Source organism: Phalangium opilio, unplaced genomic scaffold (genome assembly GCF_054372755.1).
Source record: "Phalangium opilio isolate 3A_F unplaced genomic scaffold, DU_Popi_V2 ptg000003l_1, whole genome shotgun sequence".
NCBI lineage: Eukaryota > Metazoa > Arthropoda > Arachnida > Opiliones > Phalangiidae > Phalangium > Phalangium opilio.
This window is the reverse complement of record NW_028324145.1, coordinates 12,375,142-12,398,342: the sequence shown is the minus strand read 5'-3', so window position 1 is coordinate 12,398,342 and position 23,201 is coordinate 12,375,142. Positions and strand designations below refer to the sequence as shown.

Here is a 23,201-nt window from a genome sequence, read left to right as displayed (position 1 = left end):
TCACTTAATCACTATGAACTAATTAAAAATATTCATTAGATGATGATCATTGAAATATTTTATTATTTTAATAACACTAACACAGGCCATTTTGTTTTATTTTGATGATTGATTTAAATAGCGGGGAAGCCCTTACTAAAAATTGGCCAGTTTTCTATATTTCTTTTTCTAAAGATAGTTAACTTGTTAGTTATTAATTCAATAAAGAATAAATAAACACTGGGTAGCTCAAATAAATTAATTAATTAATTACTTAATAAAAAATGCTTTTAGGAATATAACTACATTCGAAAATTTGTTTACAATTTATAGATGGAATCTAATCTATCCATTTAAATGAATGATTTAAAACACACACCAAAGTGCGTAAAGACAATACCAAAAAGTCTAAAAACATTTTTATTTTTTTATCTAGATGGTTGTAACTGTGCTACCGCTTGCGTTCACCCTTTTGGGTTCTTTTCTTTTCTTTATCTTTTCTATCTTGTTGCTGTTGTTTTTGCTTTTCACGATTAAGTTTATCTTGAGCTTTCTTTTTCTCATGTTCTCCCTTTGATTTCTCTCGTTTTTCTCTTTCAGCATTAGAAACAGTTTCCGCGTTAGTATTACGGCTCACTGAGGGTATAAAATTGCGCTCATTTGATTAAGAATAATAGACTGACAAAATACAAATCTTACGTAAACCATTGGTAGCCCCATCATGGCCACCAGGATCATCATCTTCGTATTCATCTTCTCCATCTGATATTTGACCATATTGATTAAGAATAACTTGACGCAAATGCTTTTCTTCCGAAGTTAGTTGTTGGCTTTCGCATACAACAGATTTAGCTTGTTCCTCCATAATTCTGCTTAATTTGGCATCCAAATCTCCGAGAGATGTTTCTAAAAACATACTAATTAGCCTTCAACAGTTCAGTTACTAACAAAATAGGTACAAACCAGCCGTATTAACATTAGCTTTAGATAACTTATTAAACTGGATTAAAATTTCGTCAAATAGTTGGTCATTTCCAATATCCTAAAGAGATAAAATAATTGACACTTCGACTTGTGTTGTGAGAAGATGAGAAGACTTTTTAACATTAAGATTGACCAAGGCTTAACATTGATGGCCTATAATTGGGCTTTTACAATTACCTCATCAAAAATTCCTTGCAAAGCGTCACGTTTTTCAATTTCTGTTTCATCCCCATCTAAAATGCTTTGAATATACGAACCGAATATGTCAGGATCAACGTTTAAACTCTTCAATTTATCAGAGAGCCACGCTTCGAACGACACAGCCGCCATAGCAAAAATTTCAAAAGACCGATTGATGAAGCAGACGACTTTGTTAAATTAATTATCAAAAAAGGGCTGTAAATAAACTTATAACTTTCTCCAAACAAAGGCGCGAATTTCAAAACAGAATTCTACATGTGCTATTTATTTATTGCAAATAAAACTCATTCGAAATATGATAATTTGTAATCAATTTTGACAGAAATCTTTCCGAAACTAAATGGTAGTTTCTGGTTCTGACATTATGAATAATTTATTCCAATTCAATTGCTTCATATTTTTCCGAAATTCCATTACTTAATTTCACCGTTTTGCTGCTCTTTTTCTTTCTATTTTTGGCACACATTGCTCCAATTGCAATTAAAGTAAATGTTCCAAAAAATCCCGCAGCCCAAGCAGCTACGGTGCTAGAAAATCCTGCAGAGTTCACGGGTTTTTGGTGTGATTCTGCAAGTTTTCCAGGTTCATTTGAATTTGAAAGCATAGGAGAATGTTGTAAACCAGTCATATTTGAATTGACCTTATAAAAAAACCTCGGGCTTAAATCTGTTACATTCTTCTCAGTTTCTCGCTCAATATCACCACTTCCTTCACTTTCTTCCGTAAAAATACCCAAACGATCTTGATTTACTTCATTAAATTCCTCATCTCCTAATTTAAAGACTTCATCTCCTTTTTGTTTGTAATCTTGACTCTTAACATCAATCAATTTATTGTCTTTGGTTTTGTTATTCGATGAAATTATTTCTTGAACATCTTTTGGTTCATTTTCAATGGCAGAAAATGAACCAAGATCATTTTTAACGTGAAGAACCAATTCTTTATCATGACCCGTTAAGGGAACGCAATCAACATCATCATTTTCTTTCGCATTTGATTCACCTAAAACCTCTTTTCTGTTGATACACAAGATATTTGAGACTGGCGCCTCTTTAGCATCATTGTTAGGTAATGTTACGTCAGTTTTAACGTCCGAATTTGTCGGATTAGAAGAACCCAAGGTTACAAAAAGCGCAATGAAAAATATTCTAGAGAAACCTGAGAAGGAAAGGAATTTCAGACTATTTCTATTCAAACTATAAATTTAATTTCATACCCATATTAAAATGCATATATTACATATATTTGAATTAATAAACATGAAGAGCTTAGTTTTTATTGAAGCGGATTAGAGGGATTTCATTAAAGTTTTCCGACTTTATAGTTAATCACGCCTAAATCTCTTGACTATAGTTCTTCAAAGGTAAAACTTCAAGTACCGAGCGCCTAGTTTCTACAATATCATTATCGGAATGCACGTACCAAATGAACCCCACCTAAAGATGCGTCTTCTATTTCAAAATAACAAAGATAAGATAACAAGGATCACAGGTGTGACCATGTGAGGGTCCTTGAAGGAGCAATAGAGTCGTCAGAATTGTTTAGAAGAAGATTGAAGTTGAAGTTTTTGTTGAAAAATAAAGTTTTAAAGAATCAAACTTAAATAATTTATTTTATTCATTTATTTATTACAAATATAAATTAAGCTTCAACTTGAAGCGCAATGGCTTTCTTCAATAAATCGCACATTATTACGTAAATTGGAGTGAATTCTTTTTCATTATGTTGTTTCACCATCTGAGCGTAGGCGTCTAATGTCGACCTAATTAAAGCTAAACGTTTGTTTTCAGACTGATTTTTATCCAACCATTTAGAATAGTAATCTATTGTCCAATCAGAAGCCTTGAGAAGTGAAATAAATTACGTTTTAAAGGATATACGTTCAGCGTATGACCTACAATTACCTGATGGGGAGATTTGAGCTGATTGGGTCCGCGTGAAAATAAAAAGTTAAGAATAATGGAATAGGGTACGATGTCACCAACAACCGGGGAAGACGCGATATGTTGAGGAGTTTGAAATAAAAGTGGTCGAAATGATCTTAACATCCTATAAGGTTTTCCCAAATCGCCCAGCTTGTCACAAATGGGTGCCAATGCCATTTCCATCTGGGCCATGTCAGCTGCCAACTTCATTTTACCTTTCTCTTCTAATGGTCGAATTAAACTGGCGTGACGAACAAATAACTCAATGGCCCTGCTGGCTAAATCATGGAGACTATAGACAAATTTAATTAAAGTCTAGTTAATAATCTCTCGACAATTATTAACTAACTTCTTTTGAACAATGGGATGGTTTGGATATAGAAGGAAGTAATTCTTGTGGCATCTGTCGATAAATGATTGAAGTTCTCTCATGTAAGCCGAGCAAGGTTGTTCCATTCCTTTTAATGTATTCTCGGAAGAGTTTAGTTTCCTAAATAATTCATTAAAATTAAATACTCGAGGGATAGACGTTAAAAGTAAGTTTTATAAATTACCCAGAGAAATCTTCTTGATGCATTGTCATTATAATAGCCTCAATTGACTTGGTAACCGCATTCAAAAGTGGTTTGACCAATTCTTCAATTTGATTTTCAACCGCTGACATTGATGTTACTATTCTCTCTCTAGCCGGTGAAGTAGGGGCCATGTCACTGTCCAAAAACTGTAACCCTTTTTTTAATCAATGAAGAAGTTACGATAACAACCCTGCAGTTTAATCTTTACCGCCAGCATTTTGCAATGAAATAGAGTCAAAATATGAACCACTTTCGCAATAAGAATTTGACTAGGTTTAGGAGAATCAATAACTTGAACAGCATCTTCGTCAATAACAACCAATTTCCCGCATTTTTCAGTTAAAAGTTGAACAGTTTGGGCGATATTCCTTGAAATTCCGTCACTGAGAATAGGGTCGAAGTTGGCTAACACGGATTCTCTCGATATTGTATCAACAATAGCTTCTAGGTCTTTAGTTTCTGATGATATATCTTGAACTGGACTAGATGGGTCCAATTGCAGGAAGGCTAAATTGACTTTATCCAAAAGAGTAGAACTGGATCGCCTCAAATATGACGTTTCAAAGACGGATAAAGTGGATCTTAACTGTTTTTCAGGACTGAATCAAGAGTTCAATAAATCTTATTTTTCAGCTCGGTTTAAGACTGGAATATAATTATTTACTCAAAGTGTCCAGTGGAATGCTTTGAAAAAATAATTGGACATGAAGGGTCAGTGTTATTTGCCCCTAATTGCTGTAGTCTTTTCCATAATTCCAAATACAAACGAAGAAGTTTTGGAAATTGGCCTTCAAAGGCTTGGGAAACAAAGCTAGAATCTTTTGTAATTAAAAGAAAACAAAAAAACACTTGTGTCTAATATATTTTTTCTCTCTCTTAAGATCAGGTTGTATATTTTACTTTTGGCTGCCTTTGAAAGGGTTTCAGTCAAGATTTTAGTGACCACAGTCCAAAATGATAACATTAAATTTGGTACTCCATTCTAGAATCATCGGACATTTTAATTATTTGGTGATTATCATTTTAACCCGTTTTTCATCAATTAATGAAGAGCAAACCTTGACAAGTTCATCCGCAAATAAAACATGCGAAACTGGATCCCGTTTTTTACTAAGAATCTTTTGCAAGTGTTGCATCTAACGAAACAATTCATCAAGTTCTATAAACGTAGCTCCAATCCGCCATTTTATACCTGACAACAAGCTAAGTAAATATCTTCCGTCATTTTCTCTACATTATTCCAAAATGTGGCTCTCAATTGGGCTGTTGTCCCAACAGTAGGCATGGATGCCCCTCCAGGACCAGGACCAGGGGTTCCTATATTTTTTCCCACTGCTACTTTTTGACTTATATTGATTTGATTGACGTCTAAAGCATTTTCTACATCATCTCTCAATTTATTTGTGGTTTGAGCCACAACATTTTGGACAGTAGGAACCAAAACTTGAAGGTTATAAAAAACTTGAAGAGAAGTGCCTAAAACATTTGGATCCTGTAAAAGTTTACATTCTAACTTCAAATTGGGCCAAGGAAGAGATAAAATTAAAACACGTCGATCCACACACCAAATTTTTAATTCCTTTCAAAAGCAAAACTTGAGCTTCCTTCTCAACTTCAATTCTGGACTCTTTGATCATTCTTAGATCTTTTTCTAATATCTTAATGACCGTTAAGTTCATACTACCATCAATGATGTAATCAAGTTCGTGAAGGCACTGAGCCGCTTTAGTTATGTTCTGACCCCTATCCCCTTTTAAATTATCTTGTAGACGCTGACTGAGTTGTAAAACTCTACTGATCCTTCTAAGCAAATCACAGGCTTCTTGAAGCTTTGATAATGTGCTAGTTTGATTAGCAACCCTATCAAAAGGTTCAGCTACCTTGGCTTGAAGTCTAAATACCCAAATTTTTAATAAAAGGGGGCGAGGATTAACCCAATGTCAAGGCAAGTCTATACCTCTCCGCTGTTGACATAAGGGTTTGAATCCTGCTTTGAATCATTTGCAGCAAGCTTTCGAGTGTCTCTATTTCTGTAGCTTGCGATAATAGATCTTCGTGATGATGAGATACCTGATCATGTAACTCTTTGTCTAATAGAGTGATTCCGGTTTGAAGTTTAGCCAACTGTTCATTGACAGCAACCATTTGTATGGCTGTTGATGCCAGAGCTTTGACATCCACATTGTCATCAAGAAATCTTTTGAAAACATCTATAAACAAACTTGAATCTATCAAACAAACTAACCATTCTTTGCAATTGTGAAAGCTTAGATTATTTTTATAATTAAAAAATGGTTTTTTTTTTTGGAGTTAGTCAAGATATGAGCCAAGGCTTACCGTCAGTTGTGAACTGTTGCAAAACTGAGGAAATGTTTTCACACGCCATAATTCGAATCACATAAATTAATATTTAAACTTACAATTAACTTTAACTGCCTGATATATAGTACTAGAACAATTCCGTGTCAGGAAAACCAAAAAACAAAATCACTGCGCCCAGTGAACTGTGGCAGCCATTACCAATCCAATCTTACGACCTTTGACCCCATAGCCGTAACCACTAATCCTTCCTGAGAGTTTTTGAAGCTGGTAATTCTTTAATTTAATATGGTTATTCTTAATTTAAATAACAATAATTGTTTTTACCTTCAATTAAACTACTGTGTTTATATTTTTTCGTAGCTGTCATATCAATAGGGCTCAGTTAGACCTGTTTATAAAATGGCTTCTACATCAAGCCTGATCTCACCGCTGATGCGCCATGGATTACTATTTAAATCATTAAGGACTCAAAATATGTTTAATTTTCCTTGTAAACAAGTTCAAGGTATTGACAGGAAACCCTGCCATTGAAGTCTAAAGAAATTTCAGTGTTTCTTTTACGTTCAGGAATTATTTTAACAAGGGCCAAATCATCTTGGCATCGAGTAGCGGCAGTTTGTTTGGAAAGAAAACCAATTATCAGTCAGCCAATGAATAAATTAGAAAAAGAATATTGGGAAATGTTACAGAAAAAGGAAGTCGAATCTAGTTTACTTAGTGATCACGAGATTAGGCATAAGGAAGATTTGTAAGCATATTTTTCAACACTATGGCCTATTAGAAAATATTATAATTGCTTTTAATTAATTAATTCAGGTTAAGAGCTGAAAGAATTAAAAATGACGAGGCTGACGCGACGGAAATAGAAAAGGCCAGCAAAGTCACTGCCCAAGATGAAGAGGATATGTATACTGAAGAATTAAATAAATTTACACCAGCTTCCCGCATAACTGGTATTATCAATGATAATTCCTTCACTAGTAGATAATAATTTTCATTTTAAACTTTTTCCCCTCAGATGATAATCCAACTTCCATCGATAGACAATTAGAAAAATCATTAGTATTAGTAATTAAAGAAAAATTAGGAAAAAATAATCATTGGATTTTGCCACAAGCCATTCATAAGGAAGGGGAAACACTCCGAGAAACGGCTGAAAGAGCTTTAGGAGAAATCGCGGGTCCTGGTTTAAAAGTTTGTTTTATGGGCAATGCACCAGTGGGCTATTATAAATATAAATACCCCAAATCCGCGCGAACAGAGGAGGAAATCTTTGGAGCCAAGGTGAAATTTTGGGTGGAACCTTTGATGAAATTGAAATTAAAAATAAATCGCATTAAACTTTTGAAATTACTAGGTATTCTTCTTCAAGGCAAGGCACATTAAAGGAAATGTTTCTTTAACGGATGAAAAAACTCAGAAAAGCAAGGAATTCAAGTGGTTAACGCAATCGGAATTGCCTACTCATCTACAGAAAGAATATTGCAAAGCTGTAGAAAGTTTTTTAATCGGAGAAAGTCAAGTTGAAGGAAATTTAACGATTGAAAAACCGGAGATTTCCCAAGATAATAACGGGATTATAATTAGAGCTATTCAAAAATCTAATTAAATCTAGTATTACTAATTAGTAATTATACAAGATTTTAAACAACTTCTCAAATACTGTAGTCATTCATTAAAAATGGTTGAAAGATTGAAAAATGGAAGATGTTTTTTTTTTTTGCATTTAATATTGCTGAAAAAAAGGCAGTTTTTTTTTATATTTTTAACAAAGTTAGAAAATGTTTCTTATATATATCTTAGACGTCAACTTTGGCATATCCTTTATCAATCAAACACTGTCCGATATATATATCTTCTTTAGTAGACGTGTCAATTAAGGTCAAACTGAGTTCGTATCCGCCCAACTCCAAGGATTTATCAACAACTTTTGATTCAATAATGGACACGAATTCCTTATCATTAACCAATTCTTGAAAATAATCAATGTGTTCGATCGAATAGTCGTAGCTTAAAGGAGAGACTCCTGAAAGAAGATAAAAACGCCATTAAAAAGAATTTAAATTAAACGGGTTAAATTAATACTACCATGTAGTTTCGCTTTAATAGCTTGGAATGGCAAGGTTCGGAACCTTTTCCACAACTGTTGAATACAACTAACTGGAACTTGAACGAATTCTCCGTAATCGACCAAGTAGGCGACAACCTATAATTCGCGTCATTCAGTAACTGTTAAATATAGTTAAAATGTAATTTAACTTACTATTACGGGTTCCATTGAATGAATTTGAGTCACCCATCCGCGGTACCAATTGTCGTCTTTATGTTTAATAGCGTAAAATTTACGCGAATTTAAAAGACACATTTCAAAATCCAAGACATTTTCTTCGGTGTTATAAAATTGCTGCATTTCGTGGAATAGAAATGAGAATTCTTTTCGTTCCTTACGCGATTGAACCTGTTAAGAACTCGAGTTAAAGAAAAGGTGGTAAAGATTTTAAAATCAGGATAGTTATTTACAAAGAACAGATTAGGTTTAGCCGCCCATAAAACAACAACGTCAAAGATTTCCCCAACTTCGGGTGTTTCCACGGGAATTAAGGGTGGTCCATCCAAATCAATATCACCAGAACCATCAATAGGTGATTGAAGTAAATTAAGTGACTGGAATTTACTGCTCAAGACGCTGAAATATCAAGATAATTATCGAGACAATTATGAAAATCGGTATAAAATAGTTACCTCGTGTAGGAACTGCTAGTGTCTGTCAATGCAATGTTAGGCTTCTTTGTATCGAAAGTGGAACCAGTTGAACTAGAGTTGGATCGTTTGAATATAGGCCCGACTGCATCAACCTCGGATTCGTTGCTGAAAATTTATTACATTAGACTTTTCTTCTAACCGCAAACAAAATAGAATTTAATACTCGAAAAGATCCGGGGTTAAAGCTAGTGTTTGATTCAAAGAGATCAATTCCTCTTGATCATTCCTCTTAAAGAGCTGAACTTGAGGAATAATTTGATTCGTGGCCAAACTCGATGGAATCACCTTAATTTCCGCGATATAAGTTAGAGAAAACTTAATGTCTATTCAAAGACAATTCCTAGCTAGTACTCGCGTGACTAGTATACCTTAATTGACAACAATTGGTTGGGAGAAACCATTTCCAGAAGTTTATTACTGGTTCTCACTGTCCATTTCAAGAATGAAACTGTAGGGACATCGTGCAATTGGCAACTAATAACCTGATGGACAATTAATTTTTAATGATTTAAATTAATTAACGCTTCTATATCCTTATATTACTTGCGAAGGAAATTTCAATAAAACGTCAGACACCCCAGTTATTTCAACTAGACTGGACAATGGAATGTTCTGAACAATTCCATAATCAATAAAGTTGACCGTAACCTTAAATATTAAGCGTAATTAAAATAGAAACCCCTTAATTTAATTATTTGGGCCTAAATGGTTACCGCGTTAAGAGGTTTAACTTTAGGAAGTTCGAGTACGAGACATCTGCACCATCGACCTTCGACTCCTTTGGCCATGTACATGTTTCCCACTAAAATGGTTTCTATAGATACTTTACCTAAGTTTTCCTTTAAATGATAATGAGATTAATTTCTTCGAAACGCGCGTTAATTAATCCGATCAGGTTCTATTACTTTAAAATAACCAGCGAGGTCTCGAATAAGAACATCTAAAATGGACAATCCATTCATATTTGTTCTTAAAGAAATATCTCCCGAATTGTTGACGTGACTTAAGTAGCCCTCGCAAATGGGGATAGTCTTTAATCAACGGATTAAAAATTAAATTAAATCAAATCAAGCACGAGCGGGTTTATTATAATTTAAATTACGGTGGGTAATGTTGGCTTCAAGGTAACATTTAGAGCGTAATCTAAAAGATCTTTGTTCAAATTGACATCATCGTCGGTAGATGTATCATAAAGGATCAAAGATGGATTATCTCCATCGCGACTCTTAACTTCAGCCACGAGTGTTTTGTACGAGACCAGTTCAATTAGTCTTTCCGTTAAGTTTTCGTCATCGGCAAGATATTCAATGCCGGTTAACTGGCAAGATATTGCCTATTACAAGCAGTTTTATTTAGCTTGACTGAAAAGCGTTTTTAACTACCGAAGCCTTATGGCATTGTCAAAATCTGACCTGAAAAGGTACATCCAAGAACTTTCTATGAAGCTCTCTAAGTTGCGAAACGTGAACTCTATCAACATCTCCGTGATCGGGAAAGAAGCAATCGACCCCTTCACCTTCAATATGAAACACCTGCACCCTATGCCAAGTATTTTCTTCGTAAAAAGCGTAATATTCGCCTACAACAACTTCCAAAAGTGGGTAGTAGTTTCGCAAATTGTAATACTGCTCCATTTTATTTGATAATTCTTCAAATTCTTGCTGTAAATGATAAAATAATTCTCGTTTTAAATAAGAGAGACCCAATTATTCTTATACTCACGGAATAATCAACTAGTCTAATATAAACGTTCATGGTATTAACTACGTGAGAAACGTAGACTTCCCATTGGTCATCTTCGGGTAAAGGTATTTCGTAAAGGGGTGGAGATGTTTCGAGAGAAGAATTTGGTCTATTATCAGACGGAGTCGATCGATCCTATAAAACAGGAACTGTCAATCGCGTTTCAAAGACGCTTTTAACACGTTTTCACCAACCCCTAAACTGGTGGGACTAGCCGTTCCAGATGTTAAAGGATAAAGAATGTAACGAAAGACTTCTCCTTCACCAGTGACGCTATCAACCTTCTTACAAATCTTCCGTTCTTTTACGATATCAAGCCAATGAGAAGGAAGCGACTCTTTATGGTTTTCTTGATATTTCCTTTGGACATTTAAGTGGATAATTCCATTTCTTTTTGGCGCTATGATCTTTATATTCAATAATTATTAGTGATCGGACAATAGGATATTTCCGATAAATCTCAACCTCGCCAATCCTTTCCATCATGATCTTTATGTCATTTTCCGTTTGATGAGGAGCAATAGGCAAATCTTCAAATGGATCCACTAATTCAAAGGAATACGTACCGTTAGTTTCCAATTACAAATGGCTCAACTTTAAAATGGACCTTACTCTGGTCCAATTTGAGCTCTTCAACAGCTTTTCTAGCCGCCTCTTCATCCGCCTCTTCCGGGGTCGGCTTTTCGTCAGGATAAGACTGAAATTTGTAATCTGCCAAAGTCAACGTGGACAGGTACATTGTCAATGGCTTTTGTTTGGGTCTTTTCATGACGTGGGGGAAGGTTTTAAAGTGAGCGACAATTCCCTTCTTTCTCGCGTAGTTTTCAATCATTTGAACAAAGGTTTCCGGTTTTGGAACGGGTGTAATTGGTTCGGGAGATAATCTCGTATCTGGGGAGATGACTGTCGCATCTGGCGAGATTACTCTATTAGGAACGGTTATGGAAAAGTTCTTAAAAGTGTGTGGAGATGGAGAGTAGCTAAAGTCATGGGGGGAAAGAGGTTCGCTCCAAGTTGGTGAACAGGGAGATAATGGTTTGGCCAAATTTTCATATTGTTGCGGCGTTTGTTGAACATATTGGGCTTCATTCGCCGCTTGTTGTTTGAGCTTCGCAAAAGCTGTTTGAGAATTTCCAATTTTTTTAGTATCACAGTTTGCTGCTGAAGTTTGTCGATGTTCTTTGCCATTAGTCATTGGTATTTCTTGTTTTCGAGGTTCCGTCTTAAAACCACCATTGACCAAACCAGATTGTCCGCTGGTTGTCGGCTCCTCGTTACTCTGCTGACTTTTAAAACGAGGAGGTGGTTCGTAATGGTTGTGATTGGTCGCGGCTTGCTGCCTTTGAGTTTGAGGATTACGGTTGGAAGGTTGATAGTACGACTATTAAAACGGTAATTTTTATTGCAAGTAGTTGTTTTTCAATTTTAATTCGGAAAATTACTCGGTTGTTTGAGGGGTTAAAGGAAGACCCTCTTCGATTAGGTGGATATCTCTGACCATTATTAAAAGAGTGAGAGCTCTTCCTATAGGGTATCAAATTGTTGCTGGGTGAAGTCCTAACTCTTCTGCGATTTGACTGGTAAAATGTTACGGCAAATTAAACCAGCTCTTTTCTAATCGAGACCCACACTATATTACCTTCCTTGGTTTAGCAGCTTTTGTTCTTGACACCAAAGACGAAATGTGCTGGGTTTTTTCTTCCGTTACAACAACGCAAAAGGTCTCACCATTGTAGTTTCTAAATTTGAAATAAGTTAATCCCCCGAAGCGCTTAAATAAAACGAATATCGAGTAGAACATTTCTAAACCTCTTCAAATAGACAGTATCAGGCATGGAACGCAAAAGATCCTCAATTGTTCGGTAACCGAATTTTTTGAAGTCTATATCGTGCCCCATGAACGAACGATAGTCGCCTAAAGTTACCAAAAACGTCGGTGTAAATATATTAACCTTTGAAGATTTCAAATCAAACTAGGCAAGCTCACTATTTAAACTTCTGATTGACATTCCATCTTTGCCTTTTGGTAATAATACAGATCTTATTAATTTTAACAGCTCCGCTCTATCTTTATCAATATCTCCTTTGGCCGAGGCCATTTTGAATTTCTTTAGCTCTATTCACTAGTATTTAGTAAGTAGTTTACTATTTCCTATAGGAAAAAATTAAGAGCATGCATAAATTTTCGCGACACCTCTTGATACTGTAATTACAAGGTTCAGAGTTAAATGACTTTGATAACTTCCGGTTTAGCTAATCAATACAAGTTTCAATTATCATACTAATTTTACTTCAACTTTATACCCTAAAAACAACATCCTGTATTTATAGACTCTATGCAAAATCAGGTACTATTTTGGTCAAAGTTCAATAACGAAGTATAATAAACATACAAAATGATATCAAGGCGTATAGGCTGAAGATGTTTTATATTTTTTATATTCTCATAATGAATATATTTATACAGTTACACAAATTAGACTTTAACCTTGTTAATTGCTATGGAAAAAAAATATAGACGATTCCAATATTATATAGGTCTACATCTTTTGGAAAAGCAATTTCCCTGAGATTTCCAGGTTTTTCCCCATGTATTCCCCCGAGTTTTCCACGTTTTTTTGGTCATATACGGAGTATCCTGCGGAGCGAATGTTTAAAACATTTTGCTTAATAACTCGGCCGCTGTTTGCTGTAACCCCAAGTTTTTAGTGTCGTTGGGAAGGGGACAAATTGGACTATAACATACTCGAAGGACATCGCTGTATCTCTAATAGAAACAGAGTTACGAGCCTCCGAAGTTAAAGAACATTTATTCTTAATTACTTGGCCTCTGTTTGCAAACTTCATGAAACCATCCAAATTTCCCCGAATTTGACAAAAAAAATCTGAATTTCCCGGAGTTTTTTGTCAACTATTTATTTCCCCGAGTTTTCCAGGTTTGTATGAACCCTGATGAAGTTTTTTGGCACTTTATTTTATGACCTTCCCATAGAGTCAAACGCGGGAAGGTACAACTTCCCTACAGTACTTCCTACATTAAAAATAAGCCTAAGGGCTGAATATTCACCAAGAAAACCCGTTTTCTTTTAGTTAGGTGGGGACTACTTTACCACACATTAAATGTGTTTGCATTTGTGTTGTCAGATCTTTCGATCTCTACTAGATATACAAGCGATAAAATCTAGATTATTTGAAGACTGAAAAGGAAGGCGCCTATAATAGGTCAAGTTTCCCTTATCTCAACCTTCCAAATAGTTCAAAGTTAACTTGGAAATTGACGATTTAGTGTTAAAGTATGGTTATAGTAAGTCAGGTACTTTCCCAGTTTACGTTCTCTCAGTCTTTATGACTGACTGCGGGGAGTCTCCAATTCTTTAAAAATTGTTAAGGAAGTAGAACTGGATCACAATGAAGAATGGTTACTTCTCACCAGAAGTAAATCATTTTGAAGTAAAAAACGGTTTTTCGTAAAGAAAATCGTTTTGAAGTAAAAAAAAAGATCTGTTTTTCAAAACAAAATCATAAAATAGAATGGTTACTTCTCACCAGAAGTAAATCATTTTGAAGTAAAAAAATACTGTTTTTCAAAGCAAAATCGTAAAATCATTTTGAAGTAAAAAAAATACTGTTTTTCAAAATCAAATCGTAAAATCATTTTGAAGTAAAAAAAATACTGTTTTTCAAAATCAAATCGTAAAATCATTTTGAAGTAAAAAAAATACTGTTTTTCAAAATAAAATCGTAAAATTATTTTGAAGTAAAATAATACTGTTTCCCAAAACAAAATAATTTTGAAGTAAAAATAATACTGTTTCCCAAAACAAAATAATTTTGAAGTAAAAATAATACTGTTTCCCAAAACAAAATAATTTTGAAGTAAAAATAATACTGTTTCCCAAAACAAAATAATTTTGAAGTAAAAATAATACTGTTTCCCAAAACAAAATAATTTTGAAGTAAAAATAATACTGTTTCCCAAAACAAAATAATTTTGAAGTAAAAATAATACTGTTTCCCAAAACAAAATCATAAAATCATTTTGAAGTAAAAATAATACTGTTTCACTTAAATCAACATAGAGTTAAATTTGCTTTTACCTAGCAAGGTAAATCAACAATTAACTTATGCTAGGAAATAAAGAGAGCCCCAGAGAAGGGCACAATGGGGACACTGCCTCTATCATATAGAAAAACTTGCCAAAAAAACAGATTTTCTTTTCTTTTCAAACATTATGGGAGGATGTGAGTTCTAATCTAGAAGGGCAACATTACCCTAGGATGCCAGTTCTTATCTAGAAGGGCCTACTGGCCCTCTAGAGAGTCTATAATATAGGACTGGTGGCCACAATAAATCTTAAACTAATAACTTCTTGACACTGATGGCGCCCTTTAACCTAGGGACTCAAGGTCTCAAGATGTCACGCTTTGATATGGAAAAAATGACCCTTTCAAAACAAGTTTACAGATCAAGTACTCCTTAGCTCTGCCTTCCAAGTTAACTTGGTAATTGACGTTTCAGTTAGAGAATGGTTATAGTAATAAAATGGGGGGGGATAAAATGGTTTTTTCATGCCCCACTATTGGGGTGTTTTTGTTTGCAAATGATGTACGGCCCATTGGCCCCAACAGGTGGTGACATCTCCTTGGAATTACTTATACATGTTATGCAATGTGGTCATATTTTATGTCACATGGACGGCTCCAACCTAATGTCCACATTGAACATTCGTGGTTAGTCTAAGTTAGTTCTAGTTGGCTTGATTAGTACTACTGAAACAATAGCGAGATATGGTGCCACAAAGGGAACTTCTTTCTGCCCCTGTTTACCGTTTTTTAAGAGGATTCTTGCGATTTCTAATAATTTTTGCTTATTATACTAGCTTCTAAAATAACCCCAAAAAAGTCGTTGGACAATTTGTGTTATAACATATAAAATATGTTGACAAAGGCCCACAACAGAATTTAAGTTGTGACTTCACTTGAGATGAGACGTATAGCAAATGGCCATTAAAATAACTAGTTATTTTTATCGCGCGTGACAATTTACAAACTTTGGACCGTTATAAACAGGCTAATTACTTATATTTCAAAGTAATTATAGAATTAATATCAAATCAATCAAGACTTACCTACAAAAATGAATGTGTCGAATTCGCACTCGCAGCCTAGGCTGTAGACTGTGGTAGGTAGTTTCCTTGTATGATACAAGTTCCTCGCTCCGCTCTGCGGGGCACAACGGTTCAAACGCGAAAAGCCGAAAAATCCGACGTTCCCGTTCCCTAACCTTGAACTCCCCCGAAGTTCTAGTTTCAGGTTGAGATTGAGAATAATTTTAGCAGAAGGGGAAAGAAAATTACTTACTCTCCCCAAAATTAGTGACGTGCCTCAGAGGAATTTTCCAAGGAGTAATTTTACCGATGTAAATGATGAGCTAGGTCTCCTAAAAGTTTGCTCCATGGTGATAGTTTCTACCAGCCAATGGGAATTGGAGAAAGGAAAAATAATAATTCATCCCTTACGCGTCGTCTGCTCAGCAAAGGCTTAAGTCGCTCAGGCACCCAGCGGGATATTTAAATTGAAATCAATCAACCATGTTTGGCTTTCAACGTGCGAAACTTGTAAGTATTAATCTTGAATTTAATTAACCATCGACAATTAATAACAATCCTGTATAGATTACGAATGTTTTAAGTCCATTAATAAAGCGACAAATGAGTGAAACTAAGAGATTAGAAACTATAGAGAAAAGTAAATTTAAGAAGCCATGTGGTCCATTTAAAAATTTCATTCATTAATAATTTTAAATTCTTACTAGGTGTTAATAAAGTCACGCTTCTGGGAAGAGTTGGCATTGATCCTCAGCTACGTGGATCTGAATCCACTCCAGTAGTTGTTTTCTCAGTTGCTACAAACACTAATTATAAACAGAGTGAATCTGGTTTGTTCTTTTTAGTTTTAAATAATACTATTGACGCAAAATTTATTAAATTAAATGGTGTTTTTAGGCGAAATTAGTCAAAAAACAGACTGGCATAGAATTAGCATATTCAAACCTTATCTTAGAAATACTGTCTACCAATTTTTGAAGAAAGGGTAATTGACTTTGCAATCAGTAACTTCTAATCCTACATAAAACACTTTTAAATCTTTCATACACATTATAGGCATAGAGTTTACATTGACGGTAGAATCATGTATGGAGAAATTAAAGATGTTAAAGGAATTACTCACATTACAACCACAATAGTTGCAGGTATAGACCCCCCCCCTCCATTAAGCCTATTTACTTTAACTAGAATTAAAATATTAATTAAATTAACCTTTTCCAGAGGATGTAATCTTTTTAGGAACAAACCAGAAGCCAGAGACGAATGTTGATGAATTTGAAATTGAAGATCAAAAATAAATAAATTAAATAATTATTTTGAAAAATTCTGTAAAACTTAATTTTACATTAATTAATTAATAATAAAAATTCTTGTTTTTGGATCAAAATTCAACTGATGTTTTTGTGTTTTTTTTACTGACAAAACTTCAACATGACAGGTTGGGTACAAAAATTGCCTACCTTCATTTATTTATTTTTTTTTTTTTAAATTTTTGATCATTTTTTTTTCTGAGAAAATATTTTTTTTTTTTATCTTTTACGAGAGAAAAATTTATTTTTCTTTTCAACTTTTTCACAACCTATTTATATAATTAACAATAAACATTAACAAGATTGTAGTCCTACCAAGATTGCACTTAAAAACCTCCTGAAATTATCTACGGAATTGATAAATTTATCAATTTCTCACGTGTTGTCTTTTAACTTTTTTTTTTTTTAAAGTGCTACATCTTTTTTTTTTTTGACGTATGTAACAAAATAACAAATGGAAATTAATTAAGCCAATTAAAATTAATTACTCTTGAACTATTCTTTTATGAAAGACTTTAGCTTTGATTGTTTCTTGTTTTTCTTGGAACGCAATCAATTCAAATGGAATAATTGTTTTTCACGTAGCTGCACCAGTTATGTCAATGGGTTTGAAATTTTTTTTTTCTTTTGGATTACTTAATTTTGCAAAAATGTTAAGTTAAAACGCAACTAATTCTATAATTTTTCTTTTGGCAAACTAATATGTGATACTAATTAGACTAATTAAAAGTCTAAACGCGATAACGACACAAAAAAATAAAATGGGATTAAAAAAAAAGGAAATAATATATGCTATAACTTGGAAAAATAAAATGATTCATATGATTAACAAATATATCCCATCACCCCAACATAATGAATGAATATTATATAAATACAGTTTTGTTATAAACAAATGAAAGAATATTTTGCTACTACTACGCAGCAAAATGTCCAAACAAACAACACAAAAATAAGTAGATTAACCTAAAAGTTGCTACATAAGCATCAATTTATAGAATTCAATCCTTATTGGCACCCATATATCGTCTGCTTGCTCTAATATTAATAACCAAGGCTTAAACCTAAGTCTACCTATTTGGGTAACCAAGGCTTAAACCTAAGTCTACCTATTTGGGTAACCAAGGCTTAAACCTAAGTCTACCGATTTGGGTAACCAAGGCTTAAACCTAAGCCTACCGATTTGGGTCCAAGTCAATCTCATATATCGTCTGCTTGCTCTAATGTTAATAACCAAGGCTTAAAATCAACCCTAACGCGATAATTGGGTCCAGTCAGTGAGGACAAGAGTTTTCCCCAAATTAATTTATTTGTAGAATGAAAATTAACGATTAAAATATGATATTAATAAAAATAGACTATATAATATTTGATTGGAATGTTAACTAAAATTTCTGATATATTTAAACCATACTCCCTTACATTAAATTTGCATAAAAACAAGTGAATATTCTTCCCTAGATTAAACCTAACCTAAGGAGGATTGTGACCATAAATTGCCAAAGATAACAAAGATATTGCAGGATGAAACATATTAGCAGTTTAGCACCATTAAAGCGTAAAAAAATATAAGTTGCTTGTTAAATATTCTGGAATGATGCTGGCTCATCAAAATGATAACAACAACAACCTATTTCATGGTAGACAGAATTATCAAAATGAATGATTAAAACGTTTCACCATCAGCTGTCCATTCGTCTTTGATACTCATGTCCAAGGAAGGTATACTCATGTCCAGGGCACTCTCCGTTTCATTAGAGGACATTATACTATTATTATTGTTCGTTCTGCTACTATTGTTGTTGTTGTTGTTGTTGTTGTTAGTATTGGTGGGACTGTTGCTTATTTTCCCTAACAAACTTCGTTGCTTGCAATTGCGTAATTCACTGGGATGCCTCAAAAACCTTTAATTAGAAAAATATTAGTAAACAAAGGCTTAACTAACAAAGTCTTAAGCCTTGGCAAACAAAAATTGCGTGATCTGTGGGGCAGCAGGGCTGGAAATAAGGAAAATGTCTTATAGGATACTTGTCCAGTACCCATACCCTTTGACCTGAAAATTCTCTAGATAAATAAATATTATTGCAAAAAGTGTCCCATCAAAACGTCCAGTGACCCCCTTAGTTTTTTAAAAATAATTATGGGACATTTTTATAAAATTTATTGGACAATGCCCAGTGTTTCCTGCGCTTATTTCCAGCCCTGATGAGGGGTTGAAAAGAATATCTCACCTATAACAATGCCTTTCACCAGGTTCTTTTTGCAAAATTTTCACCCTGTAATAGTATCTTAATGCTCGGGACATTTTGTCAAAGTTCATATTTAAATGATTCTTTTGCATTCCCCACAAATAGGCCAGCTGATGGGGGTCGACAATTTTGAAGATTCCCTTGGATTTCTCCTTCCAAGCTATACAACTTTTATATTTCTGGCTCGCGTCATTCAAAAGCTGCTGAAGAAAATCCCATAAAAGCCTGACACCTGAAAAAATAATTGATTGTTAATTAATTATTCAATCTTTAAGCAAAAACTAATTAAATCACTTTTTTCTTGGGGAACTTCTTGACGAGTTTGATTATTATTGATATTATTTGTATTCAAAAGGTTTTTGACGCGTCCCTGGGCAATTGGTAATAGTTCTTTTTGTAAATTGGTATTGCTAGTATCCTCTTCTTCATCGGAATGGTTTTCCAATGATATATGAGATCTTTCCTTAGCTCCATCAGGCACTTGGCCATCTACACTCGGTGCTGGACTTAGTATCACTGTGCTATCTACATCACCGCCACTTTCAGCCCCCACAGAGTTTGGGGAAGCGGAGGCGTTACTCATATTACAACCATTGTCTTGTAGGACATAGCCTATACTGTGGAGATCACTACTGACTGACCGTGGCCAATAACGGTTTAATGCGCTGCCTGTAATTGTACAACTTGGTCATTGAACGAAGATGAATGGAAGATATAAATCTTACCCCTACTGTTTGCTGCCGCAGCTGCTTGTCCTAGTAAGATGTTTGACACATTGGGAGTGACGTTAGGCACTAATTTATGAAGTAAAATATGGAGGGTATTGTATAGTACATCACCGGCTCTGGGAACTCTGTCTTTGAAGTCTGATTTTGTCAAGAGGCACAGAGCTTTACCTTAAAATTGCAGAAACAACATTAACATTAATGATTCCAACAAAAATGTTACAACTTACCATTCATATGGAAGTTTTCTAAATCTATTGGAGGTAGTGAAAACTGTTGAACACACCATTGTAACCATACACATACTTGTGAATGACACCATTTTCTGGGGTCGGAAGCTACAAGGTAGTTACATTTAGTGGCTATCTTGTAAGTTGAAACTGGACTATTAATTATCCGTCACTTACGAAGGTTTGGGGGTAAATAATTCTGAATCTCTGAACTAGCCAATTCCACCATATCACAGCCCGAGTTCGCGGTGGTCAGAGGGTACATGGCTGGAAAAGCTCGCCATGGATTTAAAGCCGCTGATCCAGTGTGATCTAAATCCATTATGATTTAATAATCCTCTCTCCCAGGGAAATTCAAATTAATCATGGGTGACTAATTTGCGACGCGGTATTTCATTCCTAAATAAAAACGAGACAACAATATAAACTATTAATTTAGAATTAAAAACTTAATTAAATGACTAACGCGAGACAAAGAATGAATGAAGAAGCCAGTCATGCCAATAAGAGAGAGAGCGCGGAGCAGAGGAACCACCAAGTAGCGTCCAGTTTCAAGAATTTCAGATGAGATCTTACCTACCTATGCATTGACGATACGGCGTAGTGGTACCAAGGGGAGAGGAGAGATTAATTGGGAAAAAGTCTATGTTCCCTTAAGGAAAATTCATTTTAAATTAAGTAGAAGCGGCAGTATCGTAATATCCCTCATCAAAACGTAGAGACCAAGGCCTAACTGGTGCCGTCTTTCGATCCGAAGCCCCCTTTGACAGGAAGTTTCCTCCTACCCCCATTTAAAGGGAGAGTAAAATGGAAACACGCACTTGTCTTTTGATCACCTTGGGGTAAAACGAGGCGCTCAATTGCTTTCAAGTTATTTGGTAGTTTCAGACCTTATTTAGGTTGATTAATGAATGAATTGTTGATAAACATGACGAGGTTGAACAGAACTGTTGTCTTTTCTTGTTGTGACCCCTTATTGATTTGCAAGTATTCTAGCATGTATACGAGCAGACAGACCAATCTCGTAAATTGTTTCAGAAAGCACCGACTTATATAATTATTACAGCCTATCTTTAAATTATTTTGTAACCTTGCCGGCGGCTATCATAAAAGTACCACTGGTCCAAAAAGGGGAACCGAATTTGGGGGTTACGCGTAACGGGAGGAGGGTAGAGAGAGAGAGAGTAGACCATCATTTAGAGGCCCCCGAGGGAATGAATAAAGCTGGAAGGTAGGCAACGGTGTCCGTATTTTAATTTCCTTTGCAAAACGGAAACATACCGATACCTCTTAAGAACGGGCACATTTTTTATATACTTTCACATAGTCACGGCTGCGGTAAATCCCGTCTTTTATCAAAAAACAAAACCGGAAAAGGACATTATACCCATATCCGCTGTAGAAGGAAAACAAAAAATCAACATCCGCGAGAATAAAAGGGGGAAATTATTGGGGGTCAAAGTGTGGAATTTGTTCGCCAACTTCTACTTCTCTCAGTAAAGGAGATAGGAGGGTCCGACTTCCCGCCAAATCTCTAACTTCGAAGATTGCAAATCTAATGTCGCGTACCATAGGTTTTAAGATGTTTTCCATAAGTGTGACAGTCAAAGCGTATCTTCTAAACTTAAGCTATCACTAAATCCCTACAAACTAAAGAGAGTTTGCACTCCATGGTTTCTTCTGGTACATCCTAATAAAGGGAAAGGCAGAGAGGTGCCTCTTCTCAATTGTATTTGTTTCTGAAGTTGTACTATATTCTCTAGCATGATTTTAAATATTCGAAATCAATCAAATTTGACCCAGAAATTGATACTACTACTATCTAAATAAAATTAATCTAAAGATTTAAGATTAAACGCACCATCCATTATGGCTTTAGATTTGGGAACAACTTGTTCCTTCCATATAAAAGATGGGCGTTACCAGTTACCGTCTCTTCGTCATGTTAAAAAAAGGTTTCCGAAAATGCAGGGGGAAATAATTATCCGGCGAAAATACTTTCCTCGAAAAAAAGAGAAAGGGGCTTCTATAATAACCCGGTGATATTATAAGAGGATGTTTGAGGCAAAAAAATATTATCAAGGTCAAGAACGAGACACCAGAATCTCTTGGTATCTTTTCCTCCCTGCCAATTTATTTCCCCTTCGTTTTATATTTATATAAAAAAAATACCATCCTAACTTCGCCATAGCGAGGAAAATTATGAAATGTAACGTAATTAAGGATTTAAAATTAAAACCATCATTAAATATCTATTTCTATACAAATTAAAATTAAAAGAGTAAAACTTTCGACCTATATTTTCAACTATCAAAACACTACTACTATGTTACTTGGGGGCAGCGAAAAAAAGAACATAAATCAAGAAACGAAGTGGGTTATTCTATCAGAAAACCACTTTGGCAAAAAGGTGTTTCTTCTAATTTACATTCCAAATTATTCAAAGAAAGTTGTAATAAATGATGGAAAACTTGCCTTTTTATATGGGTCTCCGTGTTAAAGTTCCTTTGGCGAAAGTAAAAGTCGCGTTTGAGTCTCGAGCGACGCGAAAAGCAATCGTCCGAAATGCCAGTCGGCCAATCAAAACTTTTCAGTATTTTACTTCCTCTTAAAATGAAGCTTTTTTTTTTGTCGGGTCTGTAGATGTATGTCACTTTGGCCCTTTTACCAAGTCATTATTTCCTGCTTCTATCCGTTACGCGACTCCTTAGTTCTCGAATTTAGGCCTATCTAGAAAGATTGGGGAGAGTGGATAGAGGTTCAGCAGCCAATAAACGCCAGAGATAAAGCGGCCTCGCAACTTCCGATTTCATATTTTAGACAATCTTGGCGTTGAAAACACGATCCAGTTCCTACAAACCTAATTAAGTCGATCTACCATATCCAATTCGCCCGGTTATCAAATTATCGATTTCGTATTTGGCGCGAAAGGGGCGCTGCAGTCAATATCTGTCACGTGGTTTTATTCCCGCCCAATTTGAATGGTTTAAACTCACGTGCTTCTGTTTTGGCGCGTTTTACCGCTTCCATTTTCCATAAAAGGTGTTTTATTGGCTTAAATGTTAAGTAAAAAAGGTTGATAAATTTC

General features: G+C 34.8%; 7 protein-coding genes across 13 annotated transcripts; 2 read left to right on the top strand and 5 right to left on the bottom strand.

The window, feature by feature from the left end:
• Positions 1–40: 40 nt before the first annotated feature.
• Positions 41–1,319, bottom strand: LOC149717908 (coiled-coil domain-containing protein 43-like). Its single transcript, XM_089841608.1, has 4 exons — positions 1,141–1,319; positions 943–1,021; positions 679–885; positions 41–615 (listed from the first exon to the last, which is right to left on the bottom strand). The coding sequence occupies exons 1-4, from the start codon at positions 1,291–1,293 to the stop codon at positions 431–433; spliced, it is 624 nt and encodes a 207-aa protein (XP_089697734.1). The 5' UTR covers positions 1,294–1,319; the 3' UTR covers positions 41–430.
• Positions 1,315–2,607, bottom strand: LOC149717907 (uncharacterized). The gene is made up of 2 exons (XM_089841599.1): positions 2,381–2,607; positions 1,315–2,322 (listed from the first exon to the last, which is right to left on the bottom strand). Exons 1-2 carry the CDS (start codon positions 2,394–2,396, stop codon positions 1,538–1,540), a joined length of 801 nt encoding a protein of 266 aa, XP_089697725.1. The 5' UTR covers positions 2,397–2,607; the 3' UTR covers positions 1,315–1,537.
• A 150-nt stretch (positions 2,608–2,757) lies between these two features.
• fws (Conserved oligomeric Golgi complex subunit 5 four way stop) lies at positions 2,758–6,140 on the bottom strand. Its single transcript, XM_089841381.1, has 12 exons — positions 6,002–6,140; positions 5,622–5,874; positions 5,230–5,557; positions 4,857–5,156; positions 4,723–4,800; positions 4,565–4,646; positions 4,329–4,482; positions 3,873–4,263; positions 3,644–3,810; positions 3,439–3,579; positions 3,069–3,381; positions 2,758–3,006 (listed from the first exon to the last, which is right to left on the bottom strand). Exons 1-12 carry the CDS (start codon positions 6,048–6,050, stop codon positions 2,806–2,808), a joined length of 2,457 nt encoding a protein of 818 aa, XP_089697507.1. The 5' UTR covers positions 6,051–6,140; the 3' UTR covers positions 2,758–2,805.
• Positions 6,141–6,350: 210 nt separating this feature from the next.
• Positions 6,351–7,692, top strand: mRpL46 (mitochondrial ribosomal protein L46). The gene is made up of 5 exons (XM_089841567.1): positions 6,351–6,491; positions 6,554–6,734; positions 6,803–6,939; positions 7,005–7,270; positions 7,344–7,692. The coding sequence occupies exons 1-5, from the start codon at positions 6,386–6,388 to the stop codon at positions 7,593–7,595; spliced, it is 942 nt and encodes a 313-aa protein (XP_089697693.1). The 5' UTR covers positions 6,351–6,385; the 3' UTR covers positions 7,596–7,692.
• Positions 7,474–15,769, bottom strand: tapas (tudor domain-containing protein 7 tapas). Of its 3 annotated transcripts, none has more exons than XM_089841357.1 (21): positions 15,621–15,769; positions 12,480–12,644; positions 12,302–12,407; positions 12,132–12,231; positions 11,935–12,069; positions 11,105–11,873; positions 10,958–11,037; positions 10,687–10,899; positions 10,472–10,627; positions 10,162–10,410; positions 9,852–10,082; positions 9,655–9,780; positions 9,463–9,588; positions 9,293–9,397; positions 9,118–9,231; positions 8,913–9,034; positions 8,729–8,854; positions 8,507–8,672; positions 8,250–8,444; positions 8,075–8,192; positions 7,474–8,012 (listed from the first exon to the last, which is right to left on the bottom strand). In XM_089841357.1, exons 2-21 carry the CDS (start codon positions 12,589–12,591, stop codon positions 7,786–7,788), a joined length of 3,576 nt encoding a protein of 1,191 aa, XP_089697483.1. In that variant the 5' UTR covers positions 12,592–12,644; positions 15,621–15,769; the 3' UTR covers positions 7,474–7,785. The 3 variants fall into 3 exon arrangements, with proteins under 3 accessions (XP_089697483.1, XP_089697485.1, XP_089697484.1); XM_089841359.1 differs by having other exon boundaries at positions 8,507–8,660; XM_089841358.1 differs by having other exon boundaries at positions 15,625–15,768.
• Positions 15,770–15,935: 166 nt separating this feature from the next.
• Positions 15,936–16,991, top strand: mtSSB (mitochondrial single stranded DNA-binding protein). Its single transcript, XM_089841685.1, has 6 exons — positions 15,936–16,109; positions 16,167–16,239; positions 16,307–16,429; positions 16,497–16,584; positions 16,656–16,744; positions 16,821–16,991. Exons 1-6 carry the CDS (start codon positions 16,083–16,085, stop codon positions 16,895–16,897), a joined length of 477 nt encoding a protein of 158 aa, XP_089697811.1. The 5' UTR covers positions 15,936–16,082; the 3' UTR covers positions 16,898–16,991.
• On the bottom strand, positions 16,987–22,737 carry aop (ETS variant transcription factor anterior open). Of its 5 annotated transcripts, XR_016368217.1 has the most exons (8): positions 20,580–20,708; positions 20,291–20,512; positions 20,114–20,221; positions 19,884–20,054; positions 19,453–19,827; positions 19,141–19,390; positions 18,054–18,813; positions 16,987–18,018 (listed from the first exon to the last, which is right to left on the bottom strand). XR_016368217.1 is itself a non-coding variant. In XM_089841473.1 (7 exons), exons 2-7 carry the CDS (start codon positions 20,433–20,435, stop codon positions 18,576–18,578), a joined length of 1,287 nt encoding a protein of 428 aa, XP_089697599.1. In that variant the 5' UTR covers positions 20,436–20,512; positions 22,589–22,737; the 3' UTR covers positions 16,987–18,575. The 5 variants fall into 5 exon arrangements, 4 of the variants coding, with proteins under 4 accessions (XP_089697599.1, XP_089697595.1, XP_089697589.1 ...); XM_089841473.1 differs by lacking the exon at positions 20,580–20,708 and adding an exon at positions 22,589–22,737 and having other exon boundaries at positions 16,987–18,813; XM_089841469.1 differs by having other exon boundaries at positions 16,987–18,813; positions 20,690–21,131.
• Between the last annotated feature and the right edge of the window lie 464 nt (positions 22,738–23,201).

Bases quoted from the DNA above. Each gene is read 5' to 3' on its own strand.
- aop (XM_089841473.1), bottom strand. From the start codon at position 20,435: ATGGATTTAGATCACACTGGATCAGCGGCTTTAAATCCATGGCGAGCT. The intron at 20,222-20,290 runs GTAAGTGACGGA...ACTACCTTGTAG, and splicing joins TTATTTACCCCCAAACCTTC to CTTCCGACCCCAGAAAATGG. The intron at 19,828-19,883 runs GTAAGATTTATA...GTACAATTACAG, and splicing joins TGCGGCAGCAAACAGTAGGG to GCAGCGCATTAAACCGTTAT.
- mtSSB (XM_089841685.1), top strand. From the start codon at position 16,083: ATGTTTGGCTTTCAACGTGCGAAACTT. The intron at 16,430-16,496 runs GTTTGTTCTTTT...TGGTGTTTTTAG, and splicing joins TTATAAACAGAGTGAATCTG to GCGAAATTAGTCAAAAAACA. The intron at 16,745-16,820 runs GTATAGACCCCC...AACCTTTTCCAG, and splicing joins TACAACCACAATAGTTGCAG to AGGATGTAATCTTTTTAGGA.
- LOC149717908 (XM_089841608.1), bottom strand. From the start codon at position 1,293: ATGGCGGCTGTGTCGTTCGAAGCGTGGCTCTCTGATAAATTGAAGAGT. The intron at 1,022-1,140 runs GTAATTGTAAAA...TTATCTCTTTAG, and splicing joins TGCAAGGAATTTTTGATGAG to GATATTGGAAATGACCAACT. The intron at 616-678 runs GTAAGATTTGTA...TTATACCCTCAG, and splicing joins TGGGGCTACCAATGGTTTAC to TGAGCCGTAATACTAACGCG.
- mRpL46 (XM_089841567.1), top strand. From the start codon at position 6,386: ATGGCTTCTACATCAAGCCTGATCTCACCGCTGATGCGCCATGGATTA. The intron at 6,492-6,553 runs GTATTGACAGGA...TTTTACGTTCAG, and splicing joins TCCTTGTAAACAAGTTCAAG to GAATTATTTTAACAAGGGCC. The intron at 7,271-7,343 runs GTGAAATTTTGG...TGAAATTACTAG, and splicing joins AGGAAATCTTTGGAGCCAAG to GTATTCTTCTTCAAGGCAAG.
- fws (XM_089841381.1), bottom strand. From the start codon at position 6,050: ATGGCGTGTGAAAACATTTCCTCAGTTTTGCAACAGTTCACAACTGAC. The intron at 4,483-4,564 runs GTAAAATATACA...TAATTACAAAAG, and splicing joins CCTTTCAAAGGCAGCCAAAA to ATTCTAGCTTTGTTTCCCAA. The intron at 3,580-3,643 runs GTAATTTATAAA...TGAATTATTTAG, and splicing joins CATCAAGAAGATTTCTCTGG to GAAACTAAACTCTTCCGAGA.
- tapas (XM_089841357.1), bottom strand. From the start codon at position 12,591: ATGGCCTCGGCCAAAGGAGATATTGATAAAGATAGAGCGGAGCTGTTA. The intron at 11,874-11,934 runs GTAATTTTCCGA...CCGTTTTAATAG, and splicing joins TTAACCCCTCAAACAACCGA to TCGTACTATCAACCTTCCAA. The intron at 8,013-8,074 runs GTAGTATTAATT...ATCTTCTTTCAG, and splicing joins TATTAAAGCGAAACTACATG to GAGTCTCTCCTTTAAGCTAC.